General features: G+C 39.1%; 1 protein-coding gene across 7 annotated transcripts in view; it reads left to right on the plus strand.

Annotated features, from left to right (window-relative positions):
* Nucleotides 1-27,943, plus strand: part of focad (focadhesin) — a 175,321-nt gene that overhangs the window by 2,443 nt on the left and 144,935 nt on the right. For 4 of the 7 annotated variants that reach the window (XM_052019163.1, XM_052019162.1, XM_052019168.1 and 1 more), the window contains 3 exons: nt 16,080-16,133; nt 26,785-26,879; nt 26,969-27,043. In XM_052019163.1, the coding sequence (XP_051875123.1) occupies nt 26,823-26,879; nt 26,969-27,043 (132 nt within the window). In that variant the 5' untranslated portion in view covers nt 16,080-16,133; nt 26,785-26,822. The remainder of the gene's footprint in view (nt 1-16,079; nt 16,134-26,784; nt 26,880-26,968; nt 27,044-27,943) is intronic. The other 3 variants (XM_052019164.1, XM_052019166.1, XM_052019165.1) reach the window with 1 other exon arrangement.

A 27,943-nucleotide genomic window follows, 5' to 3' on the forward strand; every position in this document is an offset into this window, starting at 1 on the left:
TATCTCAGACTCTTCCCTCTCCTTTCTCAATTTCTCTGTCTCCATATCAAGGGATAGTGACAAACATCTGGTACAAATCCACAACGACCTCAACTATACTTCCTCTTGCCTTGCCCCCTGCAAGGACTCCATTTCATTCTCCCAGGTCCTGTCTCTATTCTATCTGTTCTGATGAGACTTTCTACCTTGATACCCTTTACATTCAATGAATCATCCTTTGCAATTTCCACCAGCTTCAGCAAGATTTCATTATCAGAATACAAATGCCTATGCTGTCCTCTTTCAGCATTCAGAAGGGACCATTCCCTTCACAAATCCCTGGCCCTTTCTTCCATTTCCACCTACCATTCCCTTTCTTGAGTACTTTCTGATGAAAGTGTTGGAGGTACAATGCCTTTCTTTTCACATCTTCCCTTCTACCTATTCAAGGACCCAAACAGACCTTTCAGCAGTCCTGTGTGCATGTGGTGCTTGCAATGTGGTCCCGAAGCTGGAGAAGCCAAACACATGTTGGGTGATCACTTTGTGGAACACCTGCATTCAGATTGCTGGGACAACTATGAGCTTCCTGTTCTCTGCCTCTTTAATTCTCCATTCCATCTATCTTCAAATCTATCTCCCTGTGGCCTCCTGCACTGTTATAACAAGGTCTACTGTAAGCTTGAGGAATGGTACCTTACCTTCCATCAGGATATTGCAACATTCCTGCTTCAGTATCAATTTCTACAGTTCACTCTCTCTGTCTGTATCAGAACTGCCAGTCTTGCTGTAAGTCACCCGTCTGAAATTGGCTAATTTTTCTGTCTCAATTAGCATAACTTGACCTACTAGGTATTTCCTACAGCTCTGCATTATACACGGCTCTGATGTTCCATTGTTAGCATCCTCTCACTTTCACTGTCCCCATTTTGTAGCTTTAATGTGCCTTTGTTCATGTTTTCTCTCCAACTGCTTGTAACCCAAAAATCAGATGGCTTTTTCTACAGCTTATCCCCACAGCAACACTAATCTATCAACAGTGTTCTTTGATTTATCTGTCCCCTACCCTCTCTGCAACTTAAAACAATTTGTTTTCTCTCTTTCCTCGTTCACACAAAGGGTTTTCATAGATTCTGCTTGACCTGCTGTATGTTTCTATTTTTATTTCAGATTTGTAACCTCTGCAGTATTTTGTTTTTTTTAAAACTCAGAATGCCACTTGCTTGAAATGTATAAAATATTCGCTGATGTTGTATTGATAGGGTTGAAGGGTTACAAATAGGCAGTTTTCAACAGTCTATTAGTATTCATTAAAAGCAAACATTAAACATATTTGATTAGGCACCTGCTGAAACAATGTAAATAGCCTTTTGTTAGCTCCTGTTGTATACCATATTCTTATGTGTATTTTGAACTTGTGCATAATAAGACTTCTAATACATTTAACTTAATGAGATTTGTGGACATGATAAAATTCCTGATGAGAAATTAAGCACTCCTAGCTAACAAGTACACTATTTAAAACTTTTTATCTTTGTTTTGAAATCCCACCCTGGATTGTCCTTTGTACATCCCCCATATTGAAATACTTAAACATCTTTGCACTCCTCTAATTCTGGCTACTTGCACATCCTCCCAGCATTGGTGACTATGCTTCCAATTGTCTCAAAAGTCACCTCTGGAATTCCTGTGCTGAACATTCCTGTCTCTACCATTGCTCCTTCAAGATACTTCATAAAACTCTAAAATAAACAAAAAACTGCAGATATCAGAGACCTGAAACAAAAACAAACAATGCTGGAAAATTTCAGCAGGTCAGGCAGCAACTGTGGAAAGAAAAACAGTTAATGTTTCTGTGACCCTTCATCAGAACTGGGAAATTGAGAGCTGCAAGTTTGTTTTCAGTCAGAGCGAAGATCGAGGAAGAGTGTACAGAACAAAGGGAATGCCTGTGATAGGACAAGTCAAAATGGCTTTATGGCAGCAATTACTAGCACATTAAGCTTCTTGGTCTGTGTAATTCATTGTTAATGGCAAGGTAGTGAGACCTGCCTGGCAGGATACACTTATATGAGTAGGATAAGAAAAACCGAGCCAACACTATATAATGGGAAGTGCTGGGAAGAACTAAACAAATTGGGCAACATCTGTGGAAAGAGAAATAGTATTTCAGATGGGGGACCCTTAATCAGAAAGAGAGAGAGAAACAAGTTGGTCAAGGTATCAGCAAAATGTGGATGGAACAGAGAGTTATGGCTGTGTAATATGTTGCTGATGTGATTCTGGCATATTGGGGCATGTCCAGTAGGCCAGATTATACATAGAGAGGAAGAAACAGCATGTTGGCTAGTCAGAATTCAATATTGAGTCTGGAAGGCTGCAATGTGCCCAGTTAGAAGATGAGGTGTTGTTTCTTGACCTTGCATTGCGTCTCGTTGTAACAGTGCAAGAGGCCACAGACAGATCAGAATTAAAAACAATTAAAGTGGCAGGCAACTGGAAGTTTAGGGTAATTCTGCAGGCTGAATGCAGGTGCTCCACAAAGTGATCTCCCAATCTGTGTTTGGTTTCTGTGACGTAGAGGAATACTGAATGTTGTACACTAGGTTGGAAGAAATGCAACTGAATCACTGTTTCAAGAAGTACTTCTGGGTTCCTGAGTGGAAGAGGTAAAAGGACAGGTTTTTGCACCTCCTGCAGTTGCATGGAAAAGTGCCATATAATGGTATCAGTCGGAAGAGTGGACAAGGGAAGGAGAAGTGAATGTGTGGCTGATGATGGAATCTTGTTCGAGGTGGCAGAAATCACGAAGGATAATATGTTGAAAGTGGAGGCTAGTGGGGTGGAAGGTAAAACTTAACTAACTGATCCAGCTTTTGATCATTATCTTTCAGTGCTCAACTGTAAAATCTTATGGGGATTTGTTACTGCTTTAAAGGTGCTAAATCAAATTAGTTGCATTGACCATTATTGGGAGAGAAATGCAAGGTGACAGATGATTTCCATTATAGTTATGGAGTTAGGAGTTTGAACAGATATAATGGTAGAAATGTAAAAACTGTTTACCCAGGGTATGCACATATAATGCAATTTAAAAATAAAAACTGCATTATATCAGCATACCCTGGGTAAACAGTGGTGATAATGGAGGTGTGCATTGCTATATGCTGGATGTGATTTTTTAAAAAATATTATGTCTTGTTGTCATTTGCACCATAACAACAATGGGTGCAAATATTTGTGTGCTTCTGGAGATCAAATTTTTGATGAAGAATGTGTTTAAGCATCCAGGGACTGCATTGAATTTAAATTTTTAGAGGACTTCCTTTAACATGTTCAGTTGCAGTAATGTATATTTTTTCATCTGTTGAAAGCTCTGGCTATGTTAGTTGGTTGTTGCAGCCATTTTTCTCCTTATTGAAGCAGGTGCAGAATCCCTTCAGAGAGCTCAGCTAATTGACTGCAGTTAGGTTCTGCTTTTAATGGAGAATAAAGGGAGTTTCAGTTTGTAGCAGTCAGGTACCAAAATCTCAGGCCACTAGTGATGGAATAGAGGTGAAGATGCACAAGAGCCCAGAACGGAATGTTGTGGGGTTGGGGAAAGGGAGCACGAAAAGGTTAGCGGCAGGGACGGGCTGATGAAGGTTCTTACATCCGGAGATGTGAATTTTAAAGGAAGATTGGGAGTTAGCACAGGTTTATGAATAGCAAGGACAGCCTGACTGGTAAGCGATACACAGTGTGATAATAATCACTGCATCTGTCCAAAAGAATAAAATGTTGCGGATGCTGTAAATCTGAAACAAATAATTGGCTGGGCAGCATCTGTGAAGAGAAAAGCTGAGTCAATGATCTGGAAAGTTAATTCACTTAACCTCTTCAAAGATGCTCCTTGACCTGTTGACTATTTCTTACAATTTTTGCTTTACAACAACAACTTGCATTATTATAGTAAAATAAGAATGGGCAGCAGAGCTAGAGCAGCTGAAATTTCTGTAGGGTAGATCATGGGAGACCAGCCAGAAGATGATTGGACAATTCTGGCTTACAGCAGGATTGGAAATTTTTGGCGTCCACAACTTCTATCACATAGCTGTAAGGCTGAGAGGAAAATCTGCTCTGTGTCCTACTTCTAACTTTATCCTCAGCCCAAGGAATTTCCTCCTCACAATCATGAGCAGACAAGTAAAATCTTAAAAGTGATTGAAGCGGCAGGCTCTGATAAGCTTTGCTTAGGTACTTTTGAGTAGCTGGACAATATGAAGGAGTAAATTAGAACAGATAAAGGGGGACAAATAAGCATAGAATACTGTGCACAATGCTGTTCTCCATTTTATATAAACAATATAGAGGTACTGAAAATGGTGTTGAAAAAGATATGAAGGATAATATCAAGGCTAAGAAATTACATCATGGACAGGCCACAGTTCCTGGAACAGCACAGGAACAGGCCCTTTGGCCCAAGATGTTGTGCCAGACTAATTAAACTAGTAATTAAATGCCGAACTAAACTAATCCCTTCTGCCTAACACGGTCCCTATCCCTCCATTCTCTGCATGTTCATGCACCTATCAAAGAGCCTCTTGAACACCTTTGTCGTGTTTGCTTCCACTACCACCCTTGGCAGCACATTCTAGGACTTGCCCTGCACATCTCCTTTGAATTTACCCCCCTTCACCTTAAATGCATGCCTCCTATTATTTGACATTTCAACCAATCCTGGGAAAAAGATACCAGCTGTCTGCTCCCTCTATGCCTCTCATAATCTTATAAACTTCTATCAGGTCTTCCCTCAGCCCCTGACGCTCCAGAGAAAACAACCCTAGTTTTTGCAACTTTTCCTTATAGCACCTGCCTTCTAGTCCAGGCAGCATCCTGGTAAACCTCTTCTGCACCCTCTCCAAAGCCTCCACATCATTCCTGTAATGGGGCGACCAGAATTGAAAGCAATACTCCAGATGTGGCCTAACCAGAGTTTTATAAAGCTGCAACATAACTTCCTGACTCTTGAACTCAGTGCCTCGACTAATAAAGGCAAGTATACCATATGCCACCTTTACTACCCTATGAACTTGTGCAACCACCTTCAGGAGCTATGGACTAGGACCCCAAGATCTCTCCGTACATCAACACTGTTAAAGGTCCTGCCATTAACAGTGTTCTGTCCCTTTACATTTGATCTTCCAAAGTGCAACACTTCACACTTAGCCAGATTAAACTATCTGCTATTTCTCCATCCATATCTGCGACTGACCCCACTGTATCCTTTGGCAATCTTCTACACTATCTACAATGCCACCCATCATTGTATCATATGCAAACTCACTAACCCATCCATTCAAACAGCAGAAGTCCCAGTACAGATCCCTAAAGAACAGACCTCCAGCCAGAACAAGTTTCATTGACCATTTCCCTCTGTCTTCCATGAGCAAGCCAATTTGGAATATAAAAGGCTAAGTCACAGTGGATCCTATGCATCTCAATCTTCTGGATGAGCCTCCCATGAGGGACCTTGTCAAACACCTTATTAAAATCCATGTTGACAACATCCACTGCTCTTCTCCCAAGATTACCCTTATTCTTTTCTTGAACAACAAAACAACATTAGCTGCTCACCAGTTCTCCAGGACTTTGCCTGTGGCTAGAGAGGACACACAGATCTTGGTCAAGGTCCCAGCAATCTCATCTCTTGCCTCTCTCAATAATCTGGGGTATATCCAGATCCTGGGGACTTATCCACCGTAACATTCTTCAAGACACCCAGCACTACCTTTTTCTTTATTTCAAAATGCCCTGGCATATTAGCAGGATCCACACTGATCTCACTATCCTCCATGTCCTTCTCCTTGGCAAATACCGACGCAAAGTACTTATTTAGGACCTTACCCACAGCCCTCTGCCTCCAAGCACATGTTCCCTCCTTTATCCTTGAGTGGTCCTACCCTCTCCCTAGTTATCCCTTGCTCTGATGTCTGTACAGAAATCCTTTAGCTTCTCTTTAATCTGATTTGCTAAGGACTTTTCATGGCCCCTCCTGGCTCTCCTAATTCCCTTCTTGAGTCCTTTTCTAGTTTCTTTATAATTGTCAAGGACCCTGTTTGACTTTAGCTTCCTAAACCTTACTGACGTTTCCTTTTTCTTCTTGACTAAATTCACCATCTCTCTCGTAATCCACTGTTCCCTTACTTTGCCATTCTTGTCCTTCCTTCCTTACTGGAATATACCTGTTCTGTATTCCATGCAGTTGGTCTTTAAACACCCTCCGCTGTCAGTTGTGGACTTGCCCAAAAACAGCTGTTCCCAATTGAATTTCCCTAGTTCCTGCCTGATACTATTGTAATTTGCCCTGCCCCAATTTAATACTCTCCCATAAGGTCCATATTTATCCTTGTCTATAGCTATCTTAAAACTTAAGCAGTTATGATCACTGTTCCTAAATGTTCTTCTGTCCAGGCTCATTTCGCAACACCAGGTCCAGTATGGTTCCTCCTCTGGTTGGATGATCTACGTACTAATTTAAGAAACCCTCCTGGATGCATCTAATAAATTCAACCCCGTCTAAACCCCTTGCACTAAGGAGGTCCCAGTCGAAATAGGGAAGTTAAAGTCACCCATGACAATCCTGCTGTTTTTGCACCTTTCCCTAATCTTCCTGTGTATCTGTTCCTCAATGTCTGGTGGCTATTGGGCTGTCTGAAGTATAATCCCATCAAAGTAATTGTAGCTTTAGCATTTTTGAGTCCTATCCATATTGACTCAATGGCTGAACCCTTCGTTATGTCCCCTCTGAGTACAGCTGTGATGTTGTTCTTGATTAATAGCACAACTCACCACCCCCCCCCACCCCCCCCCAACCCTTTTGCCTCCCTCTGTATCTTTTCTAAAACATCGAAACCTTGGAACATTAAGCATCCAGACTGGTCCTCCTCAATTAAGTCTCTAATGGCCACAACATCATAGTTCCATGTACTATTCCATGTTCTAAGTTCATCACCCTTACCCTTAATACTCGCAGCATTAAAATAAACACACTTCAGCCGATCCATCCCATCACGTCTATTACCTTACTTCTGCCTGTCCTTTCTTACAGACTTACTGGTCATGGCATCTACCTTCCTCTTAATCACTCCACATTCTGACCTGGTGCTGTGGTTCCCGTGGCCCTGCCAAACTAGTTCAAACCCTCCCAAGTACCACCAGCAAAGTTCCCCTCATGATATAGTTCATTGCTGGGGAAATGAGTTCTGCAGAAATAGAAAGATTAATGTATGAAGAGCTAGAGTTCTTAAGGATAATGAAGGGGTTTGATAGGGTAGATGTAGAGAAGATACTTTCACTTTGAGACCAGAACTGGAGGTCAAAATTATAATATTCTTAAATCCAGTCAGAAATTTGGAAGAAACTTCTTTATTGTAATGATACTTAGGAATGTGAGATTTGCTACTACAAGAAGTTGAGGTAATAGTTTAGGAACATTTAAGAGGAATCTATAGATGAGCATGAGAGCAAAAGGAAGGGAAAGATAAAAAGACAAAAGTTAGAGTTGGGAAGGGACTTGTGTTGTGCATAACTACTGACTGGGAGTGTGACCTGACTATAGTATTTCTGAGCTGTAAATACTGTTCCGTTCCTTGTATTCAGTTGTTCCTCTTGACTACTTAGCTTCATTTCATTGACTTCATACCTTTAAAAAATTTGCATCCTATCCCACTGATCAGCCAATCGCCAAGTTGTGCCCGCATGATAGTGCTGGGCCCACAGGTTTCCTTAACTTTGGGTTGAGGAAGCTTGCATTGGTCACAATATTGCAGAATTGTAGGACTGCCACCGTAGTTTCGGTTAAACCCCGAAAAGCACATGCTCGTCAGTTCACCTAAATGGTAGGATCATCCTTGTAGTGCTAAAATAAAATGAATCACCTATGTCTTGTGGTTGGAAAGCCTAGGTAAGCCTCAACGTTTCACTGCAGCTAAAGCTAGACGCCATCCAATGAAAGCTTATTACATTTCATTCTGTTGTCTGCCCTTGGTATTAATTCAGTAAACAATTAAAAATGAAAAATGTAGTTTAAAACAAACATGGAGTAAAGGGGAACCAAATTATGGTTTTTGCAAAGATGGTGGACAGAGGCATGAAATTTGATTACCAAAGTGCATACCTGAGTAGCATTTCAAGGACTGGGTTTTGCTCAATTCAGTCAAGTTTAGTTGCCCAGATATTGCAATTTAATGACAGATAAATTTTTGTTTTAAAACCCCCGAGGGATTCTTTGAATCCGATGGTGTAATTTCAGTGGAACGTATCAACAGCAATCTTGTTCATGCCACCTGAAAAAATTCTTTTGTGACCATACAGCAGATGACTAGGAAAATCCTTGAGGAAATTTCCAGTGCACGGTGTGGTGAGCAGTATTATAGATGATGCTCTAGTTGTTTGAATTAGTTATAAGATGGTTTTAAAAAAAAGTTGAAATTCTGGATGTTACTCGAACATTTTGCATTTTAGGAGACATGGGCAAAAAAAAGTTGAGAAAATAATGACAAATTCAAATGTACATTTGTTTCTTTTTTGCTCTCATAATTAATCCAGTCTTTCTCCACTTATTTTTGATATCTAATTTTACTCTTCATCCACCCTATTTCCTTATTATTTGGTCTATTTTTCCATCATTGCCTTCATTGGTCAAAGCTGTAGGCCTTGGGGAGTTGGGAAGTGTAGTTCCTGAGGTTCATGAAGTTCCAATTGGCCTCTTGATCTAACCCTATCAATTCACTTTTCCAGCAACTAATAGCACAAAAGTAATATCATCTGCAAGGTGAAGTTAAAATATCCAATTCATTGCATTTGATGTTGTTTCTCCAGCAATTTCTGGGCCTTTATGTAACTGAAATACACCAAAGCTATTTTGTGTTTTAATAGTGTATAGAAACAGTTTGTGAGGAAGTTTGTTTTACTGTTGAGTTTCCCAGATGCTTGGGAGCAGCATATGTAATTGAACTGCTTTGAAGGATATTGCTTTTTTGCATTTTGAATTGCAATTCCTGTACATAACACGCACTATTAATCTCTTTATTTACCTCATGGAATGTTATCAAACAGCTAAACCCTTCCATCTCTCTGTTGACTAATCTGCCTTTAGGGCTAGTAATGTTTTACTCTGTTGCCTACAGATTGTTTCTTTGTAATTTTTTTACCAAGTAAAGAATTGAATTTCTGGTATATCAGTCTGATTAGTAAAGTTTAATGGCTCAGTAGGGGTTACCTAATGTTCTGAATTGGATCTAACCTACAATAAGTATGTGATTCATTTTGCATAATGAAAGTACAGATGTTGCTCAGTTTGGCTGCAATAGTTGAGACACACTGAAAGAAAGTGTGGTTCAAATAGTCAATGTGCTGTCCTGCTTCCTCTAGAATTTGTTCTTTGTAGCCTAGACTTCTCTGTTGCTTGATGGCTCCAACCCAGCTTGTGAAGTGGATGAGGCTTGAAATTAAATTGTTTTATAGTTGGGACTAAATTAGCAATCTCTTTCAGAAGCTGGAAGAAAGAATGGTGTGAGAAATGAAGATAAGGAGTTATATTTTGGGATTAAACGTGATTTGGCCACAGCAAATAGAGCTTTACTTTATATCAGGCGCAACGTCTTCCTGATATGGAAGTATCTGATCTACATACTTGCATTCCTATGGGGAAAAAAATAATATGTGTTCTAAGCCTGGAGCTGGTTCTGATTTGGTGGTTTATACCAGCCTTATCTGAACTCTGTTAATGGTCCATTGCTTTATATTGTAGAGGAATGTAATTATAAATCACTTTGCCTTCAGTCTTTTGGTTGTGACATTATCTGAACTGTTGATGAAATTACTGCCTTGTGTTGGCCACTGTATTTGTTACTTTATCAAAATCACATTAAAAGTAGGAATTACTTATAAATTTCAGTACCAGTGGGACCAAAAGTAACGCCCTGATAGAATTGCAAGAAGTCAACTGTGCAGCAGTTTTAAACCACTTTTGCTTTATAAATGTTCCATTATTTCCAGAAGTATTTTAGCTCTGCCAACAACGTTTTACAATGATTCACTGACCTAATCTCATTAAACAGATGCAGTTCACCAATTCAAGGAGGTGATTTTCACATATGTTAGAGCTTTTCTCTTAAAGTAAAGCCTACTTGTTAAACACCTATCTATATTATGATTTCAGTCTCTCTGTTCAAATAGTTTACAACTGTTATAATTTTCATACATTATCAATAAATGTACAATATTCTTTAAGAGCTACATTGCAGTGTAATTTTAAACATTATTATTATTTATTGGCTATAAATTAAGTTATAAACATTCCTCATATGTAGGCTTCAAGATTTGCAGTTACTTGATCTTTAAGGAAATATTTACTCTGTATACTGTCTGAGTTATTATATGGAGATAGTTTCTACTTGGTGCTATATTTCTTGACACAATTTTTATGGTGCTTGATTTTCTATGGGGAGAGAAAAAGCATCTAATTTTAAGTTATTAAACTAATGTGTGAAGCTGGATGCAGTAAACCATTTGAACTGCATTCAGGATAATCTATATGTAAAAAAAAACTATATGTAAATCAGAACTTGAATGCTGCTACTGAGAACTCTTTGTCTTTTGCAGTGTAGGTTTATAAATATCTTGGCAAGAAGAAAGTAACTTAAAAATGGTGAGAAGTTTCAAGAAGTACCAGGAACAATGGAGCACGGTAGTGCAGCTAATAGAATCATTGCCTCGCAGTACCAGAGACCTGGATTCAATTCTGACCTCCAGTGCTGTTAGTGTGGAGTTTGCACATACTCCACGACTGCATGGGTTCTCTGGTTTCCTCCACATCTCATTGACCAAAAGTTGAATTGGAGTAGCTATATACACTTTGTGACTACATTAGTTCATGGGCTAGGAATCCTGTGGCAAGAAACTCTCCTCCTAACTCCCCAAAAAAAGCCTGTCCACCATCTAAAAGATTAATTCAGGAGCATGATGGAATATTCTCCACTTTCCTGGATAAATGCAGCTTCAACAACACTCAAGAAGCTCAACACTATACAGGATATAACAGCCCGTTTGATCGGCACCTCATCAAATGACACCTCACCATTCACTCACTCCACCACTGATGCATGATGGCAGCAGTTTGTACATTTATAGGATGCACTGCAGCAACTCACCAAGACTGCTTAGACAGCACCTTCCAAATCTATGACTTGTACCAGCCAGAAAGAAAAGGGCAGCAAAAGCATAGGAACACCACTGCCTGGAAGTTGCCCTCCAAGCCACACATCTTCTGACTTGGAATTATATTGCTGTTCCTTTGTCATCACTTTTCAAAGTCCTGGAATTCTCTCCCTAACAGCATTATGGGTATACCCACACCTCCAGAACTGCAGTGGTTTAGGAAGGCATCTCACCAGCATCTTCTCATGGGCAACTAAATGCTGGCTCAACCTGCAAAGCCCACATCCCTTGAATGAATAAAAAAAGTTGGTAGGTTAATTGGCAACTATAAATTGCCCCTGGTGTATAGGTGATTGGTAGAATCTGGAGGGAGTTGATGAGAATGTGGGGAGAATTAAAAAATGGGATTCATGTAGCATTAGTAAAGGGTCTGTTTCTGTGCTGTATCAGTCTATGATTCTATAACAAAGTATGATACTCACTAAATGGAACAAAGGTAGCTTGATTGTATTTCTTTTCCAAATAGTTAATTTTTAAGGATAAAAATCAATGTTCGCACAGTTGATGAGAATCTTTGAAAATACCTGTAAATGCTGTTTGCAAGAAGTGATAGATCTTTTGTGAGATTGGAGACAGTCAGCTGAAAGACATACATTTGATCTATTTGAGAAGATAAAATATGTAACCTTCTGGATGAAAGGAAACTTCAGCTGATAGTAAAAGAATAAATTGGATGTGTTGAACTTGAAATGTATCTTCAAGTTAAAAGCAGAAAAATGTACTAAGGCAACACTGTTAAAATGTCAATAATTAGACATTTATTATAACCTTGTCCAAGTGCAACAGCTATAGAGTCATAGAGTTTAACAATCAAGTTCTCTGGGGAAAAAAAAAGGTTATGAAGCCTTGTTGCAGTTTGGGTGAGATGGCATCATTACACTAATCAGATTTATTCATGCTCTGCACGTTCTGCTGTTGTGACAATGTGTTTTAGCAGTAAGAGGCACATCGTTCAGGAGGCTGTTATGGAGGTACAATATTTTATTTTCTTGGAATTGCTTGGTTTCTGCTTGTGAGGAGCACCTTCTTGTGTTGAACTACAAATTTGAGAAAACTTTTTTCATTTAGCAACTCCTGATTAAGTGCCATTGTCCATGATGACTACAGTAAAATTCATCCATGTGATGTACACTCCTACAATGAGATGTAATAATGATACATACTTGCAAGATTTAAATGGCTAGTTTTTTTTTCCTCTGTCAATGCGTAGCTTTTCCTATTGTTTACACAAGGAAACCATTTATTATCTTTCATATGTACGAATATGATACCTTATTAACTTGGTGGACATATTCAGTAATTTGAGGGCCATTTGCTTTTATGATCATTGGAAAATGAAAATTGTCACATGGGAGTATATGTGGATTAAAAGAGCTTTTTTGTTTCTTTTCCTGGGTGGTTCTAATTCTTTGTGATTTATTGTAACTCTATTTACACTCTTGCTCTCCTACCATAGCAATGGCAAAATTTATTATTTCAAATGAAGGGCTGATATCAAATTAGGACCTCACAAAACTCCAAAAATTTTGATGTAGAGAATTATTTTGTTCCTGCATTGAAAAAAAACAGGTCTAACTGGCTGTTTGAAATACATGGCATTAAAGAACAGAAGCAGCTCTTTTGCATGTTCAGTGGCAATCTACTTTATAAGTAGAAGCATTTAAGAAAAAGACTCTAATTAAAGGAAAGCAGACCAGGTGCTGAATGTGGACCTAATTAAAACAGAGCTGGATGAGCACAGTGGCTTTTGCATTTTCCTATTAATTATGTTTCAAACTAAATCCTTTCCAGGGTAATTGGGGGTTTCCTCCAACCCCTGCAATTTAGCAGATTCTACATTGAACTTCAGTTAAAGGTTAAATGCCCGTCACAAAATGCAATTCTACATGGATCTAACATTACAGGAGTCCCCAACTAACTTGGAAAAACCTTTTTTTTACAGAATTGGTGAGAAGCTGTTAGATTTCACCTGAATCTGCTTTGCTAATGTGTTCTACACTCATGCTGCAGTTTTGGCAATAAAGTTTTGCACTATGGGGGGAAAAAAGAATAAATTTAACAAATCTTTGGTCTTTATCACAAAATAATATTGTTGACGATATTACTGTTTTCACCTTGTGACACAAACAATGTATCTTTTAGGTACTTTTGTGTTAAGCAGCTTCACAATTTCAGTGCAAGCAAATGAATTTAGTCAGAAATTGGTACTCAGACAACGTGTTTGCTTTAGAAGGAAATTGCCCTGAGCCATCGTATGCTCTTTGACTTGGAGCTTTCTTGTTTGTGAGCTTCTGTGCACAATTCCAGTTATCCTCTATTAGAACAAGTTGGTGTTTTTCCCTTGTACAGCTCTTTTCGGTGTATGAATGGTATTAAGTGCCACTGGTAATGTGAAATTCACATCTGTGTGTCCCAATGAAGGACTAATGTGGCAGTTATTGCCCTGAGGCTAAGGAAGGATCTGCATTTAATATATCAGCAGTTTTGAAACAATGCACCTCTCAATTTTTCTCTGTGGGTCGGAAAGCTGAAATTGAAATCTTGTGCTGATGTTGTAAAAAGTTAACTGTAGGGTTTCTGACTGGCTTGTGTGAACTTTTTAAGTAGCCTGGAATGGGTGCAGAAAAACAGTGTTACAAGACTGATTACAGAAAAGTAATGTGTGCCATGTATGTCAGTTATCTTAACACTGCACTGACATAAATCAACACACATGAAGTAGCCAGGTAGTTTGCCCCCACCAGTCTGAAGAATTCTAGGGATAATGAATGCTTGCAGATGATCATAGGGGTCTACTGTAATGGCTTAGTGTCTTAATCAGTACTCTGAAAATGCATTGGGCAGGGTTGCATGTGATTTATATGGGATCTCATTTGTCAAGGTTAAAGTTCTATTTCATATATACTTTATTCCTTTAAAGATTCGCATTATGTAATATGAAGAGCCCCCAAAGAGAATTTGGTGCTTTTTATTCTTTTGAGGCAAACAAACAAACCTAAACATTAATTGGGACTGCTAATTGTTTTACTGGATTATTGTGACATAAACGTTCTGGGTTATGGACAGCTCTTATGAGGCTGACAGTTATTGCCATCCCCAGTTGCCTTTTGAGGTGGTGGTCCAGCACTTTGCTTGATGAAGGTTACCTCACAGCGCTATTAGTTGTGGTGTTTCATGATTTTAATATTATTGGAGTTCCATGATTTTGGTTTAGTTGTCATGAATAAGTGGGGGATGATGTGTTTAAAATCAGTGGTTTGTGTACAGGAGGGAATGTGCAAGTTTTCTTCTATGCCTGCTGATGTTGACCTTATGGGTTTAGAGGTGGTGTGTCCCTCAAGCCTGGCCTACCATTCAATATTATCATGGCTGATCTGCCAGAGATCCCATCCCTTCTGTGCCATTTCCCCATAGCCCTCTATTCCCTGATCTTTCAAAGGATTGGTGAATTGTTATAGCACACACCAGTGGAGGAAAGTGGAGTAGGAGAGACACTAATGAAGTAGACTTCAATTTTAATCCTTTACAGATTATAAAAAGACTTTCATTTCAGTTCAGTGCTGGACATGTGGAAATTTCTTTTAACTTTTGTTGGTTGGAGAAGCCAAATATATTTCTTAAGGTTATAAGAAATAGTATTAGGGGAGGTGATTATGGCCCCTTTCGTTAATTAAGATGATGACTGGTCCGATCTTAGAAGCCTTTTCCCCAGGGTAGGGGAGTCCAAAACTAGAGGGCATAGGATTAAAATGAGAGTGGAAATATTAAAAAGGGACCCGAGGGGCAACTTTTTCCACACAGAGGGTGGTGAATATATGGAAGTGGTAGAGGCGGGTAGAATTACGACATTTAAAAGGCATTTGGACAGTTATGTGGATAGGAAAGACTTAGAGGGATATGGCCAAACTTAGGCAAATGGGATGAGCTCATTCAAGCATGTTGGTTGGCATGGATGAGTTGTGCCAAAGGGCCTGTTTCCATACTCTTATGACCCCATCTTGTTCTTGGCCCCAGTTTCCTGCTTGTTCTTCATATCCCTCGATACCTGTATGGACTAAAACAATTTTCAGTCCTTAAAATATCCAGTGATTGGGCTGTTGGAGCACTCTGGTGCAGAGAATACCAAAGATCAATGGTCTGAAGGGAGACATTTCCTTTCATCTTAAATGGGCAATCCCTGAATTCAGAACTATCTCCTAGTGCTAAATTCCCCATCAGAGAAAGAACCTCTTAACATCTAGAAATCAAGCCTCTAAGAACCTTGTATTATTCAATGCAATCACATCTCCTTCTAAACTTCCAATGAGTATAGGTGCAAACTGCTCAAACTTCCCTCAACCCTTCATCCCAGAAATCGATCAAATGATCCTTTTCTGAGCTTCCTCTTTATATTTAGTTTATTCTCAAAGCTATTCCAGTATAGTGGTGTTACTTTCTTTTGTGTATCCATGCCCAAGAAATGTATGCTTATAATTAACTTTTGTTTTAGTGATAAACCATACATTCCCCTTCTGGCATTGTCAGGTGACTTGATGTTGAATTTGGTTTCTCCTAGAAAAAAGAGACAATACAAATTTGTCCAGAGCTGAGAATCTATATAAAAAAAAGTGCCGTACAGTATACAATGCCCACAATTAGCACTGTACTGAGACTCTTGAGACATGGCTTACAGATTGAAATTTGACTGAGACCTTGTCAATTTGTAACACCTATTTAGCAATTTGTAACACTTTGTTCTGCAATGCAGACCTTCTACTACCTGCCCAATAAAACAGTGAGTACTAAACAATTCTAAGGAAGGATCTTTTCCAAAATGTTAACCCATTTTTCTCTTTCAGGTCCTCCTTGGTTTGCTATATGGTTCCAACATTTATTTTGCTTGCGATTCATAGGTAAATCTTTACAGTTTTCCAACTAAGTTATTGATTTTGTCTACATTTGTCATTTAAACTGCTGAGAAAACCATTGACATATTGTTTTTCCCTCAGTGACGTCCAGGTTTTTTGATTAAACCGATTTCAGAAGGTGCACAAAACTATTTAAGCAAAATAAATTTTTAGAGACATAAGAGGGACTGCAGATGCTGGAAAGCTGGAGCAACACACACAAAATGCTGTAGGAACTCAGCAGGTCAGGCAGCATCTATGGAAGGAAATAAACAGTCAACGTTTCGAGATGAGACACTTCATCAGGACTGGAAAGGAAGTGGGCAGAAGCCAGAATAAGAGGGGAGGGGGAGGAAATCAAATTGGCAGGTGATGGGTGAGTCCAGGTAAGAGGGGAAGGTAGGTAGGTGGGGGAGGGAGGTGGTAAAAGGGAAAGATGTGAAAAGCTGGGAGGTGATAGGTGGAAGAGGGAAAGGGCTGAAGAAAGAATCTGATAGGAGAGGAGAGTAGCCCATAGAATAAAGGGAAGGAGGTGGACAGGTTGTGAGGCAGGGAGGAGAAAGAGAAAGGGGTCACAGGAAAACAAGGGGGGGGGGGTGTGGTGGAAAACAAGGGGGGGGGGGGGTGTGGTGGAAAACAAAGAGAGTGGTTACCGGAGGTTAGAGAAATTGATGTTGATGCCGTCAGGTTGGAGGCTAACAAGGTGGAAAATGAGGTGTTGCTCCTCCAATCCGTGTCTGGCCTCAGTGTGGCATTAGAGGAGGCCGTGGACAGACATGTCCAAAGGAATCCTACCACCAGGCACATCTTCCTCTCCCCTCCCCTCTCTGCTTTCTGCAGGGATCCCTTATGCACTTGTCCGTCCCCACTGATCACCCTCCCGGCACTTATCTCTACAACTGTGCTAAGTGCCACACATGCCCCTACACTTCCTCCCTCACCACCATTCTGGGACCCTAACAGTCCTTCCAGGTGAGGCAGCGCTTCACCTGCAAATCTGTCGGTGTCATTTATTGCATCCGGTGCTCCTGTTGTGGCCTCCTCTACATCGGTGAGACACGACGCAGATTGGACCGCTTCGCCAAACACCTTCGCTCCATGAGCCACAACAGGCGGGATCTTGCAGTGGCCAGCCACTTCAATTCCACTTCCCATTCCCACACTGACATATCTGTCCACGGCCACCTCTACTACCACATTGAGGCCAGATGCAGGTTGGAGGAGCAGCACCTTGTATTCTGTCTTGGTAGTCTCCAACCTGACAGCATCAATGTAAATTTTTCTAACTTCCAGTAACCACTCCTCTCTTTCTTTCTTACCCCCACCCCCTGTTTTCACTCATTCCTGTGACCCCCTTCTCTTTCCCCTACCCCACCCTCATGACCTGTCCACCTCCTTCCCTTTATTCCAAGGCCTACTGTCCTCTCCTATCAGATTCCTTTTTCAGCCCTTTGCCTCTTCCACCTATCACCTCCCAGTTTCTCACATTTATTCCACCCCCACTTACTTACCTACTTCCCCCCACCTCACCTGGACCCACCTATCACCTGCCAGCCTGTGCTCATCCCCTTCTCCCTACCCTTTTATTCTGGCTTCTGCCCTCTTCCTTTCCAGTCCTGATGAAGGATCTTGGTCCGAAACATTGACTGTTCATTTCCCTCCATAGGTGCTGCCTACTGAGTTCCTCCAGCATTTTGCGTGTATTGCTCAAAATAAATTTTTAACTTTTCATAGAGAATCTTTAAAAATTGCAGATATTTATGACACAAAAATGTCAAAGCAAGGAAAGACCATTCAGTCCTCAAGTCTGTTCTGCCATTAAATAGCCATGCTTCATCTATGTTTGGATTGCGTTTATCTGCCTTAATTCCTATCCCAAAATGTACGTGTCTAATGAATCAGTTGCAGCATTGAAAGTTTTTGTTGACCCAGTATCCATAGCCTTTTGTTCAATTTTTGTTTTTGTATGGAAAAACTGCTCCTTAGTTTGACTCCTAACTGCTTTAATTTTAAAATCATACCCCATTGTTCTGGATCTGTCTCCCACCAGAAAACCTGAAGGAGAAAGATAGGTTAACATTTGATCATTTTAAATATCTTGATCAAACCACTGCTCACTTTTTAAACGTAAGTGTTCATCTCGTTTGTGTTAAAAATGGAAGTGTATATATAGGTACTTTCCTTCTCTTGCAATTGCCCAGTAATAAAATACCAAAGGTGGATTTAACCATGAGATCCAGAAGAGGTAGATGAATTTTAAATTGTACTGGGTAGAATGGTTTTAAGTAACTCTGCCTGCTTCTTATCAGAAGTGAACATCTAATTATGCAATTCACACTGCAATTAATTGGGTAATTAAGTAATTGGGTTGAGATGTGTTACATGGCAGAAAAGTTTCAGTAACAATGAAAACTTTGCCATTGTTGCAAACCCCAGTTAAAGTGAGATAAAGTCTGTAGTTATTGTTTCAGGATGATACCTAATTTGCATTAATTACTGTTTATTATTTGCAGCATCTTTTTTTGTTGGGATGAGCCTGAAATGTGCAAGTGTATAATTGCTGCTAATTGTGTCTGAAATACAAATATTGAGAGACCAGAAAATGAGCAGTTGGTTTGATTCCCACTGGAACAGGATTTCACCAAAGTAATGAGATAAATACTTCGAGGGATTGTAGGAAACGTGTTTAGAAAATATTTTGGTTGTGATCATTGTTGATTTATTGGATATAAATTTCCCTTTATGAATGAAGAATTTGTGTCATTTTAAAATTAACCATTTTTTCCCAAATCAGTTCCAGTCTAAATGTGATTTGTTTTATACTTTATCCATCATCAACTCATCCCCCTGTAGGAAAGGAGATGACAATTTTAACTATGTGTTGCATTTCTAATTTAAATCTGCTGGTGATCATACTTTAGTGTTATTCTTTACGCAGCAATACTGACAGCTTGAACTTATTTAATACCTCTACTTAAAGAAGTGTCTAGCAGCAGTTCACAGGAGCATAATGAGACAACTTTAGCAGCAATGACTCACGTTAACTATTTATGTATTTTTGATATAACTTCGTCTTTTAAATTCAACTAATTCAGAATACTAATTTCATGTTATATGTTATTTTAGTGACTTTTTTTTTAGTGAAAATGCTTTTCTCTTAAGCATTTATTTGTGGGTTCCTTTTCAAATGATTGATATTGATGGAGAGCAATATTTATAATTGTCTTCAGATGGATAATCTAGGTAGTTGTATCAGGACTGCAGAGTGAGATGCATGTTGTTGTGAATCTGATGTTTAGCTGTTGTGTTCTGTTGTCTATTCATGGTGACTATGATGGCACATTGGGGGGTTTTTAATTTTGTATTTGTGTTTCTCCATCTGCCATGGTTTTTGTAATATGCTTTAGGGTTGTTCATGATCTTTGTGGAAGATTGAAGCCAAGGATCTTTTGCCTTGAATCTTTAACAAGAATGAGTTGTTGTGTACAAGTTGTTTGACTTTTCAAACTTAATCAGCTTTTAATAGTATAGATCCGAAAGACTTGGCATGACTTCAAACATTGCTGCAGGATGTTAGTGAAGTCTTAGTGGTATGGGAGGAATTTAGTTTTCTGAATTGTGTGGACTTCTTAGATGTCTGTGTATGTGCAACAACTTTGCAAGCCAGGATGTTGAAGTTGACATAAGGGTTTCATGAACATATAAGATTGCATTGTCCAGTTGGATATTAGTTTAATGTACCTACTTCAAGTCTATACTGCCTCATTGTATTTACCACACAAGGGCCATTAAGGGTGATTCTCCCAAGCTTGTGTTGACCTTTATTTTTGTCCTGGCAATCACTTTATTCAGTTTGTTGAGGAAGGCCAGCAAGAATTCTAATTTCATTTGGGGTCAGATGGAATAGGGTCAAGCTGCTGACTTGCTGTAGAAAGTCACTTTTAGGATATACATGGGATTCCAGTAATCAAGGTAGAATGCAATAGCAATTATTTTTTTGGGAACTGAACATTCATTTCCAGAAATAACTTTCCATGGTGCGTAGGCCTCATTCAAGGTGGATGCTTATCATAAGTGGCTGTTTGTTTTGCTATGTGTCATAGGTTTTGCTGATCTGGTGGTATATTACTTGTGTATGCGTTGAAGAATGTTAGTGTGAGTACTGAGTAATGTGGAATCAGTTGTTGAGAAACAAGGGCAAGCATAATTCTGCCTTATCTATTGCAAGTGTAATGTTCTGCAATAGAGCTATAATTACTGTGAGCTTCAGCATCAGGCCTTTAATGCAGACTATGTCATCGGTTGCTGACAAATGGAAAAGGCTGAACTATGCTTGGATTTCTTTTGGAAATTGGCCTTGGTGTGCATCGCTGGTGTTATCTATGTAGTAACTCTGTTCAAGCTGGGATCCTGTTTGTTCTCCAAACATTGTTGACGCAATAAGAAGGCTAATTCTGTAAAGGATGATATGTTTCAGGAGCTTAGAGGTTGTGTGCAGGAGTGATGTTGCTATGGTCATGGTGCAGTGGTTAATTTACTGGATTTGTAATCTGTAGGCTTGGACTAACAATCCAGAGATTTGAGTTCAAATGAACCCCAGTAGCTGTGGAATTTAAATTTAATTAATACAACAATTAAAATAAAATGTGCCTTTCTAATAATGACCACAAAAATGCCCATGTTGTAAAAAAAAATCCATGTATGCCATTTATGGGAGGAAATCCATCATTCTCTCCCTGTTTGGCCTATGTGTGACCCTAGACACCCCAAAGGTGGCCATTCACTTGTAAATGGCTCAGCACACCTTATCAAGGGCAGTTGGAGATGGGGAATAAATGCTGGTATCCTGAAAAATGAGCACATTTTAATAAAAATCTTGCTTGGTTTCAGTTGATTGGCTTGTTATTAAAAGCAATGATTCCTATCATATGCTGTGCTCTGGGATGCATCTGGATTCCATGGTATTTATTTTCATAACTGCTAGTTGGTGGAACATTTGGGAGCTAGATGAAGAAATTCAAGAAGGTAGTATTTCCGTCAGCATCCTCCAGCTTCTTAATTGTGACTTTATCATTAGAGATGGCTGTGGCAGGTACATATAAAAGTCAGGCAAGAGCACTAACTGAACTGTTTTTAAAAAAAAGAGGCAAACGCTGTTGACCGTTGTATGTGGTGATAAATCTCCCATTTCAAATTTCTGTGGAGTAGTTCCTTTTATGCTTTTCTTTTGTGTTTAAGATTATGACAGTTATCTGGATCTTTTGAGTTTTGGAATTCGAGTGAATTAGTGCCATCAAGACTTCAAAGAAACTAGAATTTTGGACGTCAGGGCAAATATAGAGATCCTAGAATCTTCATAATCTTTTGGCAGTCTGCCAGATTGTGCTGACATGCAGGTCCTAGGTCTCTTTGGCCCAACAGGGAGGGCATCCTTTCAAGAGCTTCATGGCATTGTCTTCTTCATCCCCACAGTATGAAAACCAACAAAGGGATGAAAATATGAATGAATTAGTACCTTAATTAGTTGTAAAAATAAAAAAAAGCAACAAGAATTTGGAAATGCTGGATTATATCAATTTAACCACTTGGTTGATTTTCTCAGTTTTTTTTACTTTGATGAGTAAATCAAACTAGGTACAGAAAGCTAATGAAGGTTTACACAGTGACTGGAACCTTGACATCAGCTGAATTCTGGACACTTTAAAGTTAATATTGATAATCTGAGATCTGGGGAAATTAGGGAGCATGAAGATTCATTGGTACTTGAATTACTGGTTGTGATGCTGGGACAGTGAAGATAATGGCTCTGAAACACACAAGACACAACAACACCAGAAAATAGGAGCAGAAATAGGCTACCTGTTCCCTCAAGCTTGCTTGCCTTCCAATATGATCGTGGCTGATCTACTCTCGGCCTCAGTTTGTCCTCTCTGCCAGATCTCCATAGCCCTCTATTCCCTGATCTTTGAAAAATTTATCTACCTCCACTTTAAATGATCTAGCCTCCATAGCCTCTGGGAGAGATTGAGAGATTCACTCCTCTCTGTGAGAAGAAATATCTATGCACCTTAGTTTTCGGTGACCAGCCCCTTATTTTAAAACTATGTCCCCTCGTTTGAGACTTTTGCACTGCTGAAAACATCTTGACATCTATTCCCATCCCAGGAATTAGCCCAGTAAATCTCCTTTGGACTGTATCTTGGGTAAAGGGGACTTAAACTATGTGGCGTACTCCAGATGTGACCTTGCCAACATGCTGTGCAATTGCAATAAAACTTCCCCATTTCTAAACTCCCACCCCTTTGCAATAAAGACCAATATGCCATTTGTCTTCTTAATGATTTGCTGCACTTTTCTGCTAATATTGTGATTTATAAAAAGAATACCTAGATCCCTTGGTACTTCACTCATTTGCACTCTCTTTACATTTAGGTAATCATCTGCCTTTTTAGATTCCTTGTAAAGAAATGCATGACATCACGTTTTCCTACATTAAATTTCACTTACCAAGTTTTCAATCAATCTACTTATATCCTGTTGCAGAGTCACAATATCGTCATTGCAATCTGCCCTTCCACCCATTTTCAAGTCATTGCAACTTCGGATGCCTTCCATTTCATCCCCTCATCTAGGTCATTAATGTAAATAGTATAAATAGTAAATAATTGAAGCTGCTGATTAGCTATAAGAGTAAGTATTCTGCTTGCACCATTATCAGTGTACTTGAAAATTCCCAGCAATTTGTGGTCGAAAAGGAACATAGCGTGCGTTTTTGTTTGTCACAAGCAGCTGGATGATTTGCATTCGTCCACCAATTGCTTCACTAAAAACAAAATAATTATCGCTTCACTGTGAGCCTCTCCATTGTGTGTCATGATGCTGAAATTGCACCAGTGATGTGATTGAATCTCATCTCAACCTTTTAGGGCTGGTGATTCATGTCCTAAGCACCCTGTTAACAGAATGATAAATGGTCCCAACATGAAAATCAACCTGGGAAGCTCAGAAAGGAACAAATAGAATATCACTTCTGTTGCCAGAATGTTCTTCTGAGCAAATTTTAAGCATTAATTTTATCTTCATATATATTTGATTCCTTTTTCTCTCTTTCAGCCCATAGTCTTATTTCCCTCTATTTCTTTTTGCTTGATTCTTATCTTCCTTGTTTGTTATTTGTTCTGACTATACATGTATTTTGTTAGTTGAGAGGTTATGCTATTGAACCCGAAGTTCATGAAGTCCCAGGTGCCCCATTGACCTCACCATACCCTTATTAATTGGCATTTCCAGCAATTTATAGCACAGAAGTAATACTATCTGAAGGGTAAGGAAAGAAATTCAACCCACAACGCAAGGCACGAGATGTAATTTCTGGGCCAAGGTAACATAAAGAATGAAATACCATTCCATTTATACTCTCAGAATAAACTAAAACACTGCAGCCAATGAAATACTGTTTGAACTGTTATTCATTGTAAGGTAGGGCAATGAGGCAGTTAAGTTGAATAACAAGGTTCACAAGCAGTCATGGATTTAATGACAATGTAGTCTGTTTTAGTGATTTGATTGAATAATGAACATTTGCCAGGCACTGGGAGAACTCTTTCTTAAAAGGTACCAAGGATTCTTTAGCATCCACTTGAAAGAACCAATAACATGCTGAAACAAAATGCCACTTTCAACAGTTCAGCAGGCCCTCATTGTAATCAAATGTCAGCCTAGTTTATGTATCCAATTCTCTTTCGTGGAATTTGAATCCTTTACTGATGACTTTTGAAATGGCCTTTGTGTAAAATAATTTTCACAAGTGACATGTTTTTGGGTTGGTTCTAAAACAAGCAAGTTTGGAAACATGATTTTTGTATAGTGCCAGTGCTTTATAAGTACTGAGGTATTTTACATACATGTCAGTTAACATTGTTTTGAGATTTGTCGATGTCCTGTATTTCATTGGAATATTACCAGAAAAATCTCTTCAATCAGAAATTTGAAATCAACCCATTTAGCTTCCATCTGCCTTTATTGCTATCCATGTTTGTATGTCTGTACCTACTCAGATCCAGAAGGAAAGTGGTAAATTCTCTGCTTGTAGTGCAAACACTGTACAAGTTGGAATGGTTTTTGCCTTTATAACCTCTTTTAAACATACACCTCTAAGGATAAAGCTTATATTATCTTACTATATGGGGAAGTATAGTTGTATGCCTGCCTTCTTGATAGCTGGGTGAATATGTCCAAGTTCTGGAGGCACTGTTTACTGTTGGGAAATGATATTGTTTGAACTTGAATCAAGGCAAGGAATAATACTATCATATGTTAGATCTTTTGCACTTATTGACATCTTTTTTGACTTCCCCTGAAGAGTGGTGAAATAATGAAAGTTGTGGATTGAAATTGGGTCCAACTGTTATTTCATGTAGTTCTGTAGATTCATTTGGCACATTGCATATGTGGGTATTTCTATTTCCACTCTGTTGCTATGCAGTATTTTACAGATAATTACCACTATATGTAAAGTTATTATTAGTTTGTTATTTTGAGTATAGTAAATATTAGCAATAGCAAATTGCATTTATTTAGAAATCTTTAACATGGTAAAATGTCTCAGTGTTTCACTGGATCATTATCAAAGAAAAGTTGACTCAGAACTGTATGGGTTGCTGTTGGGGCAGAAACAAGTGGATTTTAAAGAGCTGAATGAGGGAAGAGTGGCAGAGAAGCAGAAAGGTTTGGCAATGGAAATCCAGAGCTTAAGATCTTAGTCGTTAAAGATATGACTGCAAGTGATGGAGAAATTAAAATTAGGATTCACAGTAGGTCAGAATTAGAGGAGTGCAGATATCTTGGAGGGTTGCAATGTTAAAGAGATTTCACAGAAAACAAGTGAGGGCCATGGAAAGATTTTGGAAAAAAAAGGGTGAGAATTTTAATATTGACACGTTGCTTAGGTGGAAGCTTGTGTGGTTAAGAAAATGTGAGTGAATGGTGCATCATGTGAGGTAGACACGGCATCAGAGTCTGTATGAGTGCAAGGTTTAGAAAAGTGGAAGGTAGAAATTTGGCCATGAGTTTTTTGTAAAATAGTTGAGTGTAGAATTAATAATGGTCCAGAAGTGGCTTTCAGCTACAGATGAGCTAGGTGATGGATAGAGTTGGGTGAAGTCATGGAGATGGAAGTGGTGTGGGCTTTTCCTCTGTTACTATGTGAATCTCTTTCTGCGGCCAAATGTGACAGTAAGGTTACAACAACTCTGGCTTGGTTTCAGATAGTTACCAATGTTAGGGAGTTGGTGACTGGAGAACTGTGTTTGAGAAGAGGTGAGAAAGAGCTGCTCTGTATTGTCAGGGGATGTGGAAAATGATGTGTTTGCCAATGATATCACTGAGAGCCTTATGTGGATGAGGAACAGGAGGGGATTCTTGTGGGAGACATTACATATAATGATGCAGGAATGAGAAGAGAGGCTGTTGATTCTCAATACAGCTGAATAGACTGAGCAAGTGAAAATAAACTCATCCAGAAGGATGATGGTGAAGAGGTGTTGTAGGATGGTGCGGATGGGTTGAGAAGGATGAACAGTCGCAAAGGATATCACTTGCAAGATTAATAAAATATATTTTAGTGCAGGGGTGGAAATGTGTGGAGTGTTTCAAGTATGGAATTCTGGCAAAGATGAGAATTGATGTGGAAGCTGACATCATGTTCAAGGATTTTAAGTTGGGTGGCTATTTACAATTATTCTATGGGATAGGTGTTAGTTTTTTTTTGAGGAACAGTGTGAACTGATTGACACAGTTTCAAAATCTAAAGGGAGAGAACATTTAACAGCAGCAGTGAATGTGGGGGCCAGAATAGGGAAGTTGGATGTCAGCAGTTCAGTGGGAGGAAGCTGGAGAGAGCTGGATATGGATTTAAAGGTTGGAGAGGATATGAGCAGAGGTGGGAGAAGAACTAGAGAAAGAGGCAAGTTCAGGCCCAGAGTGAGTTAAGTCCAGGTGGCTACGAGGATATTTTCACAAGGGAAAGAACATTACGGCATTTCTAGGCATTGGTCATTTAATATGGAGATTGGTAGAAATTTCTTGTTGAAGAGAGTGTTGAACCTCTGGAATTGTCTACCTCTGAGGGTTGTGGAGGCTAGATTATGAGAAGTAGTTAAGGAGAGGTAGATACATTTTTTGAAAGATTGGGGAATTGAGGGCTATGGGGAACTGGCACAGAAGAAGAATTGAGGCCGTCGTAGATCAGTCGTAATCATATTGACTGACAGGGCCAGGTGGTCTACAACTGCTTCTATTTTCGTGTGTTATTGTGGAGTTAATCAGGGAGCAGAAAAATGAAATTTATTTCGCTGCCAGATGCCACAGGCCCAGCACTGGGGGAGAGAGCTCATATGTGCTGGATGTGAGGTTGGTGAAAGAGTGAGATGAGGGAGTTATTGATGTCCATGATTTTAGAGAGACTGAGTATCACTTGAACAGAAAGTGCAGAAATACTGTTAAGTTTGAAAAATAGAGACCTGCAGGATGTTTGCTAAAAAGTTCATTTGCTCATCCAACTTAATTGGTTTGATTGCTCTCTCTCGTAGTTTTCAAGATCTTGGAACAACATCCTTTTTGAAATTTAGTATTAACAGTTTTGCTTGTTATTTTACAGACATTGCTTGAAAATTGCATGAAGAATTTCCAGCAACAATGTCAGAGGATCTAAAGAGAAGATTTGAATTCCAAAATTCAGTAATCCAGTCACAGGCATGATGTTTCATAATTTTTGAAAATGATATTAAGCCAATTTTAGATTTATATGTGATCATTTTAATTTAATCTGTCTGTTTGCACAGGCTGTAGGACATCTGGTTGCTGCCATTTTAAAAGAAAAGGGGTCATCATCTTTGATAAACTATTCTTCAGATCAGGTTTGTGCTTCATACCATGGTTAAATTTGCTCAGCAGTTTTTAACAATCATAGTAACATTCGATATTTTTCAGAAACTCTGCCTTCATTTATTACTTTCAAGGAACCTCTTGCTGAATCTTGAGTATTATTTTATTGTCATTGGATGCTTTTACATCTGGTAACTCTTGTGCATTTAGAAAGCTGCCTTTTGTGTGTTTGTCAGCTGTGCGATGGCAGTGTCTTTTTGACTATAGGCATAATTTGGAAAGTTTTCTAATGTTTGGGCTTTTACTCATGTTGGCAGATCTTAATGACATTTTAGTGATTGAAGGATTAAAAGGTAATGTGGTACACACACAAATTGAAAATAATGAAGTGTAGCAGAATATTTTTTTGAAATCGAATACGGTAGTGTATTTCAGTGAGCACTATTGAGTGCATCATTCCACTGGTACTGCTGGATTGAAGGAGACCGGACCTCAAACCCTGACCTTTCCACTGCCTCTGCTGGCAATATTCTGTCACTTATCAAACTTTGCAAAGACCAGCCACATTATCTTTATCCCTGGTACAAAATGAATGCCAGAGCCCTATAAATGCATCCCCTTTTTTGTGCATTGAAGTTGAATCACAGATGGTAGATAGAAAATGTGAATAAAACTAGCCAGGAGTAAATATTAGTGGTAAACAGTGAAAATTATGCAAATACATAGTATTTGATGAGAGAATGAACTGGTTCACATGTTGTCTTCCCATAATCATAAGGCTCTCATCAGGCAGATCCCTGGGAATAGGAGCTCCATGAAAGCAATGTGCTGGAAAAATCATACCCGTAAATGTTTTGTGAAGCTGCTCAGCTCTGTAAAATAATAGAATATTGTTGAAAATTTTGAAAATGATCTGAACACACAGAGTTTCT

This window comes from Pristis pectinata, chromosome 7 (assembly GCF_009764475.1).
Source record: "Pristis pectinata isolate sPriPec2 chromosome 7, sPriPec2.1.pri, whole genome shotgun sequence".
In the NCBI taxonomy this organism is placed as follows: Eukaryota; Metazoa; Chordata; class Chondrichthyes; order Rhinopristiformes; family Pristidae; genus Pristis; species Pristis pectinata.